Below are 13,756 nucleotides of genomic sequence, written 5' to 3' on the forward strand. Positions count from 1 at the left end.
CAGTGGGCACATCTCCGTGGACCACGGCTTGGGTGCATGGAAACCCTGATGAGAGCGCCCGGGAAGTGGGAGGGTTGAGCCCGCCCCCATGGCGGCGCATCGGAGTGACTGCACAGGACGAGTACTTCCTGAGATCCCCAGCGTTTCCAGGGGCTGCAGGTCACGTCGCAGACGATGCACGTGGTTCTCAGCTGGATGGGCTGACCAGGGAGGGGGCTTCTCTATGACAGCCTGTTTAGGTCCCTTGCAGGGGCCACGCGTGAGACCTGTGTTACAAACTTTTGTTTTCTTACTAGGGGTTTTGCGTAGGTTGGGCATGCACGCGGGCAAAGACAAAAGCAAAACTAGGAGAGAGCTTGTCTATTCAAGCTCTTGCAATCTGGAGAGCACCCCATCTGAAGATCAGTGTGTGTCGGCGGGGTGGTTTTGTCTTCATAGGGATAAGTAGACACGTTACAGTGGAGAGATTTAAGGTAGGGGTGTTTCTGCATTCAGGACTAGTCTCCGTCTGTGGACCAGGAAATGTTTCTCTCTGTATCTAGCTAGTTTCGGGAGGATTGACCTTTCTGAGTCTCAGTGGCTGTTCCTGAGACAGCAGGAAGCTGGGGGAGACTGTCTGGCCCTTCAGCCAGAAGAGGAAGGTGGCCTTCTCACATCTAAACCCCAGAGTCGCCCAAGAGACTGATGGTGGGTATGACAAAGAGTGAACAGCAAGCCTTCTCAAAGATAGAAGGGGCAAGAGTGGTCCTTCCGGGTCAGCCATTTCTGCACGGCGAAAGCCTGTGGAGATTTCTTTCCTGTGGCTTTTGTCATGGCTCAGGTGAAGTTCAGCGTTGTCTTTGGGGTAAAAATGCGCTTGCCCTCTTTTGTGCCTGTCCAAGCAGATATCCAGATAAGCAGAGATTCTCTTTTTAACTCTGGAAGTAATCGATACCTGACGAGCACTTCATGGTTTTTGAAAAGTACTGTTTTCCTGATCTAAGTGAAGGAAGCAGAATGAGTCATTATCCCAGAATAAGATCATTGTCCTCATCTTACAAGTGAGGAAACTGACCACAGAGAGGTTCAGTTATCTGCCCAAAGTCACACAGGGAGTAAGTGGCGGGGCCCTGATTTCAAATCTTGGTATGGATGGCTTCATCACCTGTCGGCCATGCAGGAACATAGTGTTGGTTTCCAGATCCACACGTTTGGTTCTGTCCTCTCTGAAACTACACACCTCCTGAGACAACTGACAGGCCTACAGACAGATTGCACTCAAAAAATGCTAGCCAATCTCTGGGACACTGGGGATGACCTGACGGGGAAGAGAAGTGTTGGAGGAAGTAGGTCCCAAAGGCTCACCACGATCCCTAAGGGAGAGCCTACCAGAGGAAGACCGAAGGGCCTGAAAGGGGCCTGTGTTTCTGAGACGGGCTGATGGGCTAACCTATGGCTCGTGTATTCAGGACATCGCTTTGAATTATTTTTTTTTCTTTTAGCACTGACAATCCATGCTGCGTGTTGAAAATACACAAGGCAGTTAAGTAAAACCAACCAATATATGGATAGGTAGAGAGAATCCCGTTTGACCCAAGGAGTACCTGACCTGACTGTCAGACAGCTCTGTGCTGTGCAAAGGAAGAGCATTTTCTTAGACTGAATGAAACAAATTAGCTCTTTTTCCTAGTTTTTAGTATCCTTCCCTTCCAGATGAAACAACTCAGGCACAGAGAAGGTGGGTCAGCTCCCCCAAGTATTTGAGGTACTAAGTGGTTGAGTGCAGAGGCAGAGAATACACAACGTGTCCAGAACTGACTGCGTCCACCCCCACTCCCCATACATCTGCATCTCCTCCTGTGTTGCCAAACTCAGTGAAAAGCAACCTTCTACCCAGCTGCTTGGGCCGGCGATCCTTAAACCCATCCTTCCTTGGGCAGCTGGGTGGCTCAGTCAGCTAAGCACTGCCTTCGGCTCAGGTCATGATCTCCAGGTCCTGGGAGTCCTGCCCCGCATCGGGCTCCTTGCTCAGCGGGGTGTCTACTTCTCCCTCTACCCTTCCCCCCTGCTCACGTTCTCTCTCTCACGCTGTCTCTCTCAAATAAAATCTTTTTTTTTTCTTTTTTAAAAAGCCCTCCTTCCTTGCTGCCTCTCTCACCACCCCTCCGTTACTAAGGCCTGTCAATTCAACTTTCTCCATCCTTCTAAATAAGATCTTGACACTTCTTCCATCACTACGGTTCGATCCCTAGTCCAGATGACCCTCTTCTGTGCTTGATAATCACCACCAATCTTGACCCTTGGCCACAAGTGTTTTCATCCCACTGCCTGAGGGACCCTTCTTAAATCCTAATCTGGTCTTGTCTACCCTGCTCAAAACTCTGCGGGGGCATCCTGCTGTTTTTTTTTTTTTAAAGATTTTATTTATTTATTTGACAGAGAGAGATCACAAGCAGGCAGAGAGGCAGGCAGAGAGAGAGAGAGAAGGAAGCAGGCTCCCGGCTGAGCAGAGAGCCTGATGCAGGGCTCGATCCCAGGACCCTGGGATCATGACCTGAGCTGAAGGCAGCGGCTTAACCCACTGAGCCACCCGGGCGCCCCACATCCTGCTGTTTTTAAGATCACATCTGCCTCTTGGACTTGGCACAGCAGGCCTTGCCTACCCTCAAATGCCTCGTCTTCAGCACACCGCCTCCTGCTCCACCCCATGCCACATTTCCAGCCCCCTTCCGCTTCTTTCTGTTTAGCAGGTGGCCAGTGAACCCAGACGCTCTCTCTTCTCTCTACCTCTCATTTCCCCAGCCCCACGCATGCCATCCCCTGTGGATCGAGGATTCACTTCACTTGCCTGATTCCTACCTATGTTCAGCTGGCAGGTTCAGTAGAGGGCAATCTCCACTTAACGCGAGGAGTACCTGGATGAAAAGGCACTGTTCACAGAACTTTGTGCTGAAAAGAAGTGATGGAGATTCCATTATAAATTCCCCCAAATGGACAGAGGTTTTACTCTGGACCACAGTGAGCTATTTGGAAATGCAGTCTGACGGCAATTTGGCCTTTCTGGAAAAGGCCTCCTTGCTTAGAGTAGGATTACACTCGGCAAAGATCTCACCTCATTTTACATGGAGCCTTGGATCCACGTGACTCAGACTTTGGAATGTGGCCCACATTTTCCAGTGTGAAGGGGTCCTTCCTTCCGGTGAGGAGAGATAAGCAGAAACATGGAAAGAGTATGTCATTAGGGCACCTGTGACCCAGGACGTTAAGCAGGCCTGCAGCCACCTCCCGTGGACTTTGTTTTGATGTGCTAGTTTTTCAGTGGAAGTTGCGGTCTGAGTTTTCTGTTGGAACAAGAGAAAGTATACGAACTGGTCTTTCCTTTACAAGGGGTTTGATTAATTTGTTCCTGTGGCGGTGGAGGAAGCAAGGATTAGCTGCCTGCTCCTATGGGAACTCTCCAAGGGAGTCTGACAGTGCCTTTGTATGAGTCCCTAGGGGCCCCCACCAGGTACCCGCAAGCCCTAGAGGAAACTATGTCGGTCCCTCGAGCATCCAGTGGAGAGTGTGAACCCCCCACTGGTTTCTCCCTGCCATAGGCTCAACTCAGCTACAAGGATTAGCCGCATTCACTACAACCCCTGTAAGCACAGCACACCTGAGCGTGAAAAGAAGTGTGTGCCTTGGACAAGACAAAAGGTGGAACCACCAGTGCAACCAGTACTGCCCCAACTCTCAGCCCCGGCCAGAGGGTGGGACTAGACTCCCAGGGGCCTGGCCTACTTTCCTCCATTGCTGACGTGTCTCTAACACAGGGATGGTGTGATTGCCTCTTCCCGCAGCCTAGGTCTTGAGGAGCCAACGTGTGCGTGATAGATACAGTGTGATTACCCAGGGACTAGGGTAAGTCTGAAAGCCCAGTGTGCTTGCTTTGGGGAAGCAAGCCGAAAGGAGTCAGTAGCTGATGCAGGAGAGGGTGGATCTGGAAATCCCACCTCCGTTTTGCCTGACTCGAAAGCCAGTCTTGGCGCTCACGTGACGACACACCTGGATTGTGTTTCAGTTGCTGAAATGCAGATACTGTTCCACGATTGCGTAGTCATCGTGGTCCCAACACCGTGTCCACCTTGAAACGCGGGTCCCCGGCAGGGTAGAGCAACCCCGAAAGGTTCTAAGACACTGTCTGCCCTCTGAGGAGCGGCCCCGAAGCAACAGCCCTGGAGTCCCTTGGCGTGGGAGGCTTGCCTCAGAGCCCACGGCTGAGCAGGGCTTCAGCTACCAGCCTTCCCCTGTGGAGAGGCCTTTTGCCACGTTAGAGGGACTTCTGTGATCCACCCCACTCCCCAAACTCGGTCTCCACCAGTCCCACTCTGTTCCCCAGAGACTATGAATGGAGAGGCAAGCGGAGCCAGAGGAACTGCTTTTGGTGGCTGTGTCACCACCGCGGAGCTGGCCAAAGGGCAGTGGTGGTTTGAGCTTGGTAGACTGAGGCCAGAAATCTGGCTCTGCCTGTGGGGATCTCTGGGTTTTTCAGCTGGCAGGTCTGGAAAATGTGGGTGATCCGAGTGCTTGCCTCATCAGCCTTCACCCGTGAGAAGTGGGTCCTGACCAGACACACACGTACACTTAAAGAGGGGGAAGACGCCCTCCTCTGTGTTCCTAAGGTACTGCGACTTAAATTCCACCATCAGTGTTCCCACAGAACGAGTGGTGGTCATCTGCTGGCAGATTCAGCCTACCTCGTCCCTGCATCCCCAAACCGTGTCCAGGAAGCTCACGCGTGGTATTCAGCTGGCGCTTAGAGCACGTTTTGTCAGCGAATGAGAGACCCTGACCCAAGGTGACCATAAGCTATGACTTCACCATAAAGGGTAGCTATCCTACCAGCTGTTTCTGGATTACAAATGGAGGAAACAGGACATCTCTGTACTCAGATTCTCTTTGGGAGGAGGAGGAAGGTTGCATCTTTTGTACCACCTCTAACTGCAGATGCTTAAAAGAAAAACGACGAGGCTATAAAGATCTTTTAATTGTGTGGGACACTCTGTCGCCCCATCAGCCACAGTTCTGATCTCACAGTGGAACTTGGATCGTGATCCTCGGAACACCAGTGAGCTCAGAGAGTGTCTTCCAAGGGACCGGTGCACACAGCAGGTGCCCACAGTGATGTGTCCAACAGGTGGACTGTTGAGTGAATTCAGGCTGCTAATTAAGGGTGTGATGCTATGGCTAGAGCACAAATGCCCTTGGGGACAGGGACACGGGCTCCCAGGTGAAGGGTGTGTTGGTCTGGGGGAGTGCTGTCAGCCTCTCAGGGAGGTGCTCTTCCTCACTATCCTTCCAGCTCTTTGCCAAACATGCCTCTTCTCTGAATGGTCTTCTCCTCCTCTGCCTACCTTCCAGCCTGATACAGGCTGTCACTCAGCATCTGTGATCTCTCGGTGTCCTTCGTGGTCCAGCCAACTGAGTTGAAGCTTCCTCACCCAGCAGGATCTGGGGCCTGTCACCCTCTGCTGTCCCCGCTTTATGTGAGGCTCTCTCCAGCCCTGACAGTATCTGTGCTGTGGCCCGGCAGCCTCTGCTCCAGACACTTCTTCCTCAGTGTTCCCTCTTGTCTGGAAAGTCCTGACCCAGATACCTGCCTCTCGGACTCCTCTCCCTGTTCACACTGTTGGCGGAAGGTCGCCTCCTCGAGAAGCCTGACTGGTCTCACTCCCCTGGGGTTACTTTCTAGGTTAGGCGTTGGAGCTTAAAGATCACCCAGAGAGGCAGTGCCACCAGGGGTGCTTACATCTGGAGTCAGGATGCCCCTGGGCTGCAGTTCCGTCTCTCGGCTGCAGGTGAGCTCTTGAGATGTCACTTACCCTCCCCACACAGGCCTTTTCTCCTTTGGGACCATGGAAGATACACGGATTCTGTGGGGTTGATACATCAAATGAGATGTTCAGAAAGGGCCTCACATTCTCCTTTATTCCATTTGGTAGGTATTCGTGAATGCCCCCTGAGGTTGAGGCTCTGATGGGTGAACAGGACAAAGTCCCTGGACTCTGCCAGGGCCTGGGCTAGTGAGCGAGCCAAACAATTTGCCTCTGATGGCTGGGTGGGGTTTGGGGCCGGGAAAGGGGAAACACAGGGTGTTGTGGAAGTTCGCGGGGGGCAGGGGGGGAGTTCAGGGAAAGGAGAAGAAGGCTTGCTGATAGAAACGCTGCCTGAATCTCCAGACGGGGGTAAGAGGCGAAGGGCTTCCTCACTGCCATTACCTTCCCAATCGTTTCATTCAGGACAGGTGTGGCATCACCCTCCAGTCCCCCTGGCCGAATGAGAGGAATGAGGGTGTGAGCCAGTACTGTCCAGTGGAAAAGGAAGAGACTGTTTGCTTGGAAACTCCCTTGTTCATACAAAAGATACAGGACTGGAAAGTCTCTTTTTGGCACTGGACCTTGTTGTATCTGGATGTTGGTCTTGGAGCATCTGTTCCAGAAATGGCCACATCAGAGCTGGAAAGAACCTACGTCCTTGATGGCATCACTGGACCCTGGAGTGTGCCCACCCGCACCCACCCTTCCTTCTGATTTTGTCAGTGTGACTGTGACTTGCCTTTGTGCTCAGGCCTGTTTGCAGAGGGGTCTCCTCCTTACTCACAGCACGAAGCTGACTTCCTGATATGGTGAGCATCATGGGGTCTGGTTCTCTGTTGTTTTGTGGAACCCATACCATATAATGGGTAAGGACACAAGCTCTGACCCTAGACACCCTTCCTTCCAACCCAGTTCTGTCACTTGCAGTCACGTCCTCTGGAGAAATTTACTTGGCCCTCTGTGCCTTACTCTCCTCACCTGTGAAATGGGTTTGTTATTCTTTGTAATAACAACACCAGACAGAGAAGGGTGCATTTCTGAGTACGTGATGAGGTCATGCAGAGGTGGTTCACAGAATTGGGCCTGGCCCGTTCCCTGTCATTACAACCACTGAGGCTGCCATGGGATAGGTTGCAGGTCACGCTTCACACTGAATGAGCCACGGCCAAGAACATGCAGATGGCATCAGACGTGTCTCCTCAGCCCCAGAGACTCTCTTTCTATGCCACTGTCTTCTCATGCTTGGTTGGCGTCACGCACGGATGACCCCTCACCAGAAGGCTGGCTTTCCCACTGTGGGTCTCCCATTTGGGGGAACACAAATATACATCATGTTCCATCGTGCGCATGAATTCAGGTCACTCCCGTCCGGTCCTCAGATAGCTAGGGGCTGCTTCTGGTGCCGTGGGGGGTGGGTAAGGGGCAGGGGAGGGCAGGGCAGGTAACAGAGCACGGGATGCTCTGGGAGTGCCACGTGGCATCGGCAGTGCTTTGTGTCCCGGTGCCTGCCTTGATCTCCAAACTCCCCTCCCTGCACCCCAGCATTCGGTTGACACTCTCACCCGACTCCGGGGCAGACCCCGCCACATCATTCTCTCTCCTTCAGCCTCAAATTGCTCCGGGTAGAAGGGCGTCACTCTGCCTCCGTGAGGTTTGTTGGGAGACCCGCGGGAGACAATAGATGGGAACCACGTAGCTGACATTACCTGGCACGCAGAAGGCACTCAGTAAGCGGCACCATCACCCGTCCCGCTTCTGTAATCCCTAGCAGCTGGCCTGCAAATGGTCCGATCTCCTCCTCTCTGGGGCGGCTGCTCACGTCCCATCGTGTATGTGTGCCACCCCTCCTGTATCTGCTCCTCTGCTGACTGACAGCTGGGTGCTTTCCAGTCTCCTGGCTCCTGGGGAGAAAGCCACAGTGCACAGGGGAGTGCGGGCATCTCTTGGAGATGCCGATCTCGGACGTATACCCAGGGGTGGGATTGCTGCATCACATGGTAGGTTTTTTGGTTTTGTAGTTCTTGGTGCTTTGGAGGGGGGCACCCTGCTGTGAACAAGAACCTGTGACGGGTTTCACTTTTAACTTTTTGAGGAACCTCCATACCACTTTCTGTTGTGGCTGTGCCAGTTTGCATCCCACCGACGGGGCACAAGGGTTCCTGTGTTCTTGCTTGCCTAGTGACACTTGTGATCTGCTGTGTTTGGTAGTTGGTTTGACGAGACCTGTCGTCACGTGTGCAGCCTGACATCTCATTGTGGTGTTCACGTGCCTTTCGCTGATGGCTGGGGATGTGGAGCCAGGTTCCACATGCCTTTTGGCCACTTGTGTGTCTTCTTTGGGGAAATGTCTATTCAGATATTTCGCCCGTTTTTACATTGGTTTGCTTGTTTTCTTGCTGTTGAGTTAGAAAAGTTCGTTATACGTGGGGAAAATCAGCTCCTTGTCAGATAACGCGGTTTGGAAATGTTGTGCCCATTTTGCAGATTGCCTTTTCGCCTTGTTGGTGGTTTCCTTCGCTGTGCTGAAGCTTTGTTGTTGCATATAGTCCCACTTGTCTGTTTTTGCTTTTCTTGCCTGTGCTGTGGGTGTTGATTCCACAAGATCATCACCAAGACCCATGTCCTGCAGCTTTTTCCTCTGTGTTTTCTTTCAGGAGTTTACAGTGTGGGGTCTTATATTTAATCTTAAGTCCCCTTTGGGTTGATTTTCATGTGTGGAGTAACAGAGGGTCCACTGTCATCCTTTTGCATGTGGGCCTCCAGTTTTCCCAGCGCCATTTGACAGAGTGTCCTTTTCCCTGTTGCGTGTTACCGGCGTCCTCAACAAGGTCTGTTGACTGACTGTGCCTCGGGTTTATTTCTGGGTTCTGTTCTGTTCCATTGGTCTGTGTCTGTCTTTTCGCCAGTACCGTACTGATTTACTTACTGTTGCCTGGGACTGTGTTTGGAAATGAAGAACTTTGGTACCTCCAGCTGTGTTCTTCCTCAAGGTGGCCTTGGCCGTCCTGGGTCTTGTGTTGTTCCAGATGCAGTTTGGGATTGTTTTTCTATTACTGAGAAATGCCACTGGGGTTTTGACAGGCATAGCATGGAGTCTGTCATTTTTCTTTCTAATCTTTCATCTTAAACTGTGGATGACATGGATTAATCAGTTATATGCCAGATCTGAGGATTGCCTTAGTTGGTTTTCACTTACTGAACCATCCTTGCTTTCCCGAGCTAACCCATTTGATCATGGTGTATTTTCTCTGAACAGATTGCTGGATACCACTGCTGGCATTTCGTTGAGGAATTTTGTGCTTGTGCTCAGAAAGAATATTGGTTGGTAGTTTTTCTTTTCTTGGCATCAGTGAAATTGTAGCCACAGAAATCCCTTGCACATGCCTCCTTCGCTTAGTTTTCTGGAGGAAATTGTGTAGAATTTCTGCGTGTGTCTGTTTTTCCTGTCAGATACTTGGTAGAGTTCACTGCTGATACCGTCTGGGATTGTCGTCAGAGGTTTTAAACAACCGATTCAATTTCTGTGAATGATACGGAATCATGCATGTTATTTTGCCTTAGATAAGTTTAATAGTTTATCGGTTTGCTAGTTGTCGCATTTACATGCATAGATTTGAATGTAATACTGCCTTCTTACTTCTTTCATATTTGCTGGGTCTCTAGCGAAATGTCCACTTTCATTCCTGCTATTGGTAACCTATTTCTTCTCTCCCTCTTTTCTCTCTTTTTCTCCAGTTTCCTTGAGACAGAATCGACACAGCAACGCAGAAGGGATACAACATAATATTGTGACTTACACATACCATGAAAGGATTACCTCAGTAAGCCTAGTTGACATCCACCATCTTCTATACATAGAAGAAGAAGAAAAAGAAAACAGGGTTTTCCTTGTGAAGAGAACTCTTGGGATTTACTGTCTCACAACTTTCATCTATACCACATGGTGGTGTTAACTAGAGTCATCATGTTGTACATTATGTCCCCAGTACTTATTTATCTTACAACTGGAAGTTTGTTCCTTTTGGCCGCCATCCTCCAATTTTTCCTCCCTCCCTAGATCGCCACCTGTGATAACCACAAATCTGATACCTGTTCCTATAAATGTGGGAGGGTTTTTCCAGTCCTCTGTATGAGTGAGGTCATACCGTATTTGTCTTTCTCTCACGTACTCACTTAGCATAATGCCCTCAAGGTCCATCTCTGTTGTCACAAATGACAGGATTTCCTCCTCTTTTATGGCTGAATTGTGTGTGTGTGTGTGTGTGTGTGTGTGTTTTCTTGATCCGTTTATCCGTCAAGACCAAAGTCTCGATTGTGTCCGAAGTCTTGCTTATTGTAAATAATGCTGCTGTGAACATGGGATGCCCATATGTCTTTGACATAGTAGTTTCATTTATTTCAGGTACATTCTCAGGAATGGACTGTCTGCATCATATGGTAGTTCTGTTTTTAATTTTTAGAGGAGTCTCCATACCGTTTTCCATACCGACTGCGCCAGTTTACAGTCCTGCCAACAATGCAAAAGATTTCTTTTATTTTTAAGACTTACTTACTTGAGGAGAGTGCACTGGGGTGGGGGGACAGAGGGGGAGGGAGACTTAAGCAGACTCCCCGCTGAGCGTGGAGCCCAATGCCGGGCTTGATTGCACAACCCCGAGATCACAGCCTGAGCCAAAACCAAGAGTCAGACGCTCAACCAGCTGCACCATCCAGGCGCCCCATGATTTATTTTCCACATCCGAGCCAGCGTTTTCATCTCTTGTCTTTTTGATGCTAGCCATTCTAACAGGTGTGAGGTGATAGCTCATTGTGGTTTTGAATCGCATTTCCCTGACGATTAGTGGTTTGGAACAGCTCTTCATGTCCCTATTGGCCATCCGTACGTCTGCTTTAGAAAAATGTCCGTTCACATTCTTTACCCATTTTTAAATTGGATTACTAGCCTTTTTGCCATGGAGTTGTATGTGTTCTTTGTATATTTTGCATCTGGCCCCTTTGACAGATACATGGTTTGCAAATACCTTTTCCTGTTCCATAAGTTTTCTTTTCACCTCGTTGGTGGTTTCTTTGGTGTGCAGCTTTTTAGTTACATGTAACCCTGATGCTTTCTTTTTGATTTTATTTTCTGTGCTTTGGGGGTCAGAGCCAAGAATTCATGGCCAAGACCCGTGTCAAGGAGTTTTTTTGTTCTGTATCCTCCTAGGAGTTTTGTAGTTTCCGGTCTTCCGTTGAAGTCTTTAATCTACTTCAGGTAAACTGTTGTGTGTCCAAGTCAGGAATCCTGCTTTCTTCTTTGACATGTGAATATTCCATTCTCACAGCACCCTTTATTGAAGAGACTGTCTTTTCTCCATTGAGTATTCTGGACTCCTGTGTCAAATGCTGGTTGACCATATACGCCTGGGGTCATTTCTGGGCTCTCACTTCTGTTCCGTTGGTCTGTGTGTCGCTTTTTATGCCAGGACCACACTGTTCTGATTTCTCTGGCTTTGCCATATGGCTAGAAAGCAGGAAGTGGGATGTATCTTGCTTTGTTCTCCTCTCTGCTTTTCTTCTTTTCCTTCATCAGTCCTGTGAGAAGTGTATCAGTTTTATTATTTCAAAGAGGCAACTTTTGATGTGAGTCCCTCTAATGTGCCTTGTCAGAAATTTCATTGATTTCTGTTCTTAGGCTTTGGTAAATTCTTATTTATTCTTACAGGGGATTTTGAAATGGTTTCCACAGGCTTGAGTGTCCTTTTTAGGTAGATGAATGCCAGTGAAAATGGAAAAGAATGTGTCCTTCCCTGTGGTGGAAATGCTTTGATTTTAGTAAAAGTCTGCTTTTCAAAGATACACGAACACCTAGAAGGAGAGCACATGCCAGTCACCCATGGATTGTTGTTAAAATGATGCTTGAGAACGGTCATAAAACGTCAGCAGGGAATTAGCATGGTTGACTGCAGGACATCATTTGCCATGACAGGTCACGTGGACGAGATAGCGGATCCCACTTCTGAGACTCTGATCCTGTGCCGTCAGTATTCTGAGCTCTCGGAACCGCATTATCACACTGAAAGCGCAGAACAGTCCTAGCGACCAGGGCTCATTACTGTCCCCATTTCACAGATAGGAGACAGAGGCACACAAAGTTTAAGGGAATTATAACGGGTTTTCTCTCTTCTTTTATCACCATGTGCTGCAGTCTGGGTTCTTCTGGCCGTGCACATCCCTCGCTACCTTCATCTTCTTCCTTCCTTCCTTCCTGTCTAGACCCAAGGACCAGGTGGCGCTGTGTGATCACCGACTACACCTCTCCATGGATCCAGTCCAGAAATGTAACTCCACGTTGACCCCTGAATCTTCCCCAATGATCTCTGAAGAGACTTCCCGAGAAGTCACAGTAGCCTCCCCTCCTTCCTTCTCAGAACTGCTGATGATGGGCCTCGGTGACCTCAAAACCGGTGTGGGCACAAAACACCCTGCCCCTCTGCCAGAGGGGCTGCTCCAGCAGCGGTACAGGGATGAGAAAACCCTCCAAGAGAGGCGGTGGGAAAGGTCAGCGTCCCCTCAGAGGAAGAGAACCCTTCTGGGGCACATGAGACGGCGACACCTCGATCACGTGGCACCTTACCGGGTCGAGAGGAAGGCCAGGATCTCTTCCTTGGGGGACAGAGATCAGAACAGATTCAGATGTGAATGTCGATACTGCCAGAGCCACAGGCCCAGTGTCTCTGGGATGCCTGCAGAGAGGAAAGGGGCCCCGCATCCTTCCTCCTGGGACACACTGGTGCAGGGCCTCAGTGGCTTGACCCTCAGCCTGGGGACCAGCCGGCCCGGCCTTCTGCCCGATGGGGTGCTCCAACAGCAGGAAAGAGAGGAGAAACTCCAACGGGAGATACAGCAGGAAAGCAAAAGAATGTTCCAGAGGCTCCTAAAGCAGTGGTTGAAAGAAAACTGAGGCTCTCGTCCTCGCATGACAGAGATCGCAACGGATTCAGAGGTGGAGGCTGGCGTGGCCAGATCCTGAGCGTGGAATCCTTTTGGGGACCAAAGAGTAAGCACTTAGAGAAGTCAGAGAAGGAACAAGAGCAGCGTGAGGACTGGACACTCTGTCCGTGTGAGCATGGATCCGATCCTGGGAAGGTCCTGCTCTTTCCTTCCTGGAATTTCTGGATCACCGTGGGGCTTTCTAGGGGATGCTGCATACCAGGGGTCCTTAACTTCGGTATCACGGCTCCCATGATGCATGTTGTCCCTTTCCCACCCCGGATCTCTGTCTCTCCTCCCTGCCTCGTTGTCAGTAAGATGTAGGCTTTCTCTGTAGCATGAATGCCCTGGTGACGGCCATGTGCTTTTGTGCCATGTCACTGACTGCCTCCCAGAAGCAGCACTAGGTCTGCTGGGATGCCTGGGTGCTCAGCTAGGCTCCACTTCCAAGAATCTGACGCTAAGCCAGGCGCGGAAAGGGACGTAGAACTGGAATGTGGTGGTTCACCATTGTGTTCTCTGTGTAAGCCGTTGTGAATGTGCTGAGCTAACTGTAGGTCCACATTTCCCTGCTTCGTGACATTGATAGTATTCCCCTGGGCGGAATTTCTGACGGGTTCCCTCATCACACACACCAAATAAATACATGTATGAAAGGAAAATAGCTCTGGAGTTCTGGTTTCTCGATCCCTGTTGCTTTCTGCTTTGTTAGATCTGAGATCACGACATCTAAATCCTAGAGCAGCAGATCACGCTTTCTCAGAAGGAGAACTCTGAACTGTGTGGCTTCCCAGCAGGGGCTGGGGAGGGCACCCGGGGACAGCATCACGTCACCGCTTGCGGCCCTGCGGTGGGACCAGCCTTCACATCAACCAGGAGCAAGGGGAAGAGAGCCTTCCTGCCCACAGAGAGCAGGAGGCAGCGTCCGCTGCCCACGGTAGGAGGTCCCGCAG

General features: G+C 50.4%; 1 protein-coding gene across 21 annotated transcripts in view; it reads left to right on the forward strand.

Moving 5' to 3' along the window:
* The window catches only part of LOC122897647 (protein FAM156A/FAM156B-like), a 40,977-nt gene extending 27,510 nt beyond the window's left edge, over positions 1-13,467 (forward strand). For 7 of the 21 annotated variants that reach the window (XM_044235991.1, XM_044235990.1, XM_044235996.1 and 4 more), the window contains 2 exons: positions 9,570-9,655; positions 12,087-13,467. In XM_044235991.1, the coding sequence (XP_044091926.1) occupies positions 9,639-9,655; positions 12,087-12,774 (705 nt within the window). In that variant the 5' untranslated portion in view covers positions 9,570-9,638 and the 3' untranslated portion in view covers positions 12,775-13,467. Of the gene's footprint in view, positions 1-97; positions 688-5,196; positions 6,644-9,569; positions 9,656-12,018 lie in introns of those variants that run through there. The other 14 variants (XM_044236005.1, XM_044236000.1, XM_044236006.1 and 11 more) reach the window with 10 other exon arrangements.
* Positions 13,468-13,756: the final 289 nt, after the last annotated feature.

This window comes from Neovison vison, chromosome X, assembly GCF_020171115.1.
Source record: "Neovison vison isolate M4711 chromosome X, ASM_NN_V1, whole genome shotgun sequence".
Classification (NCBI taxonomy): Eukaryota; Metazoa; Chordata; class Mammalia; order Carnivora; family Mustelidae; genus Neogale; species Neogale vison.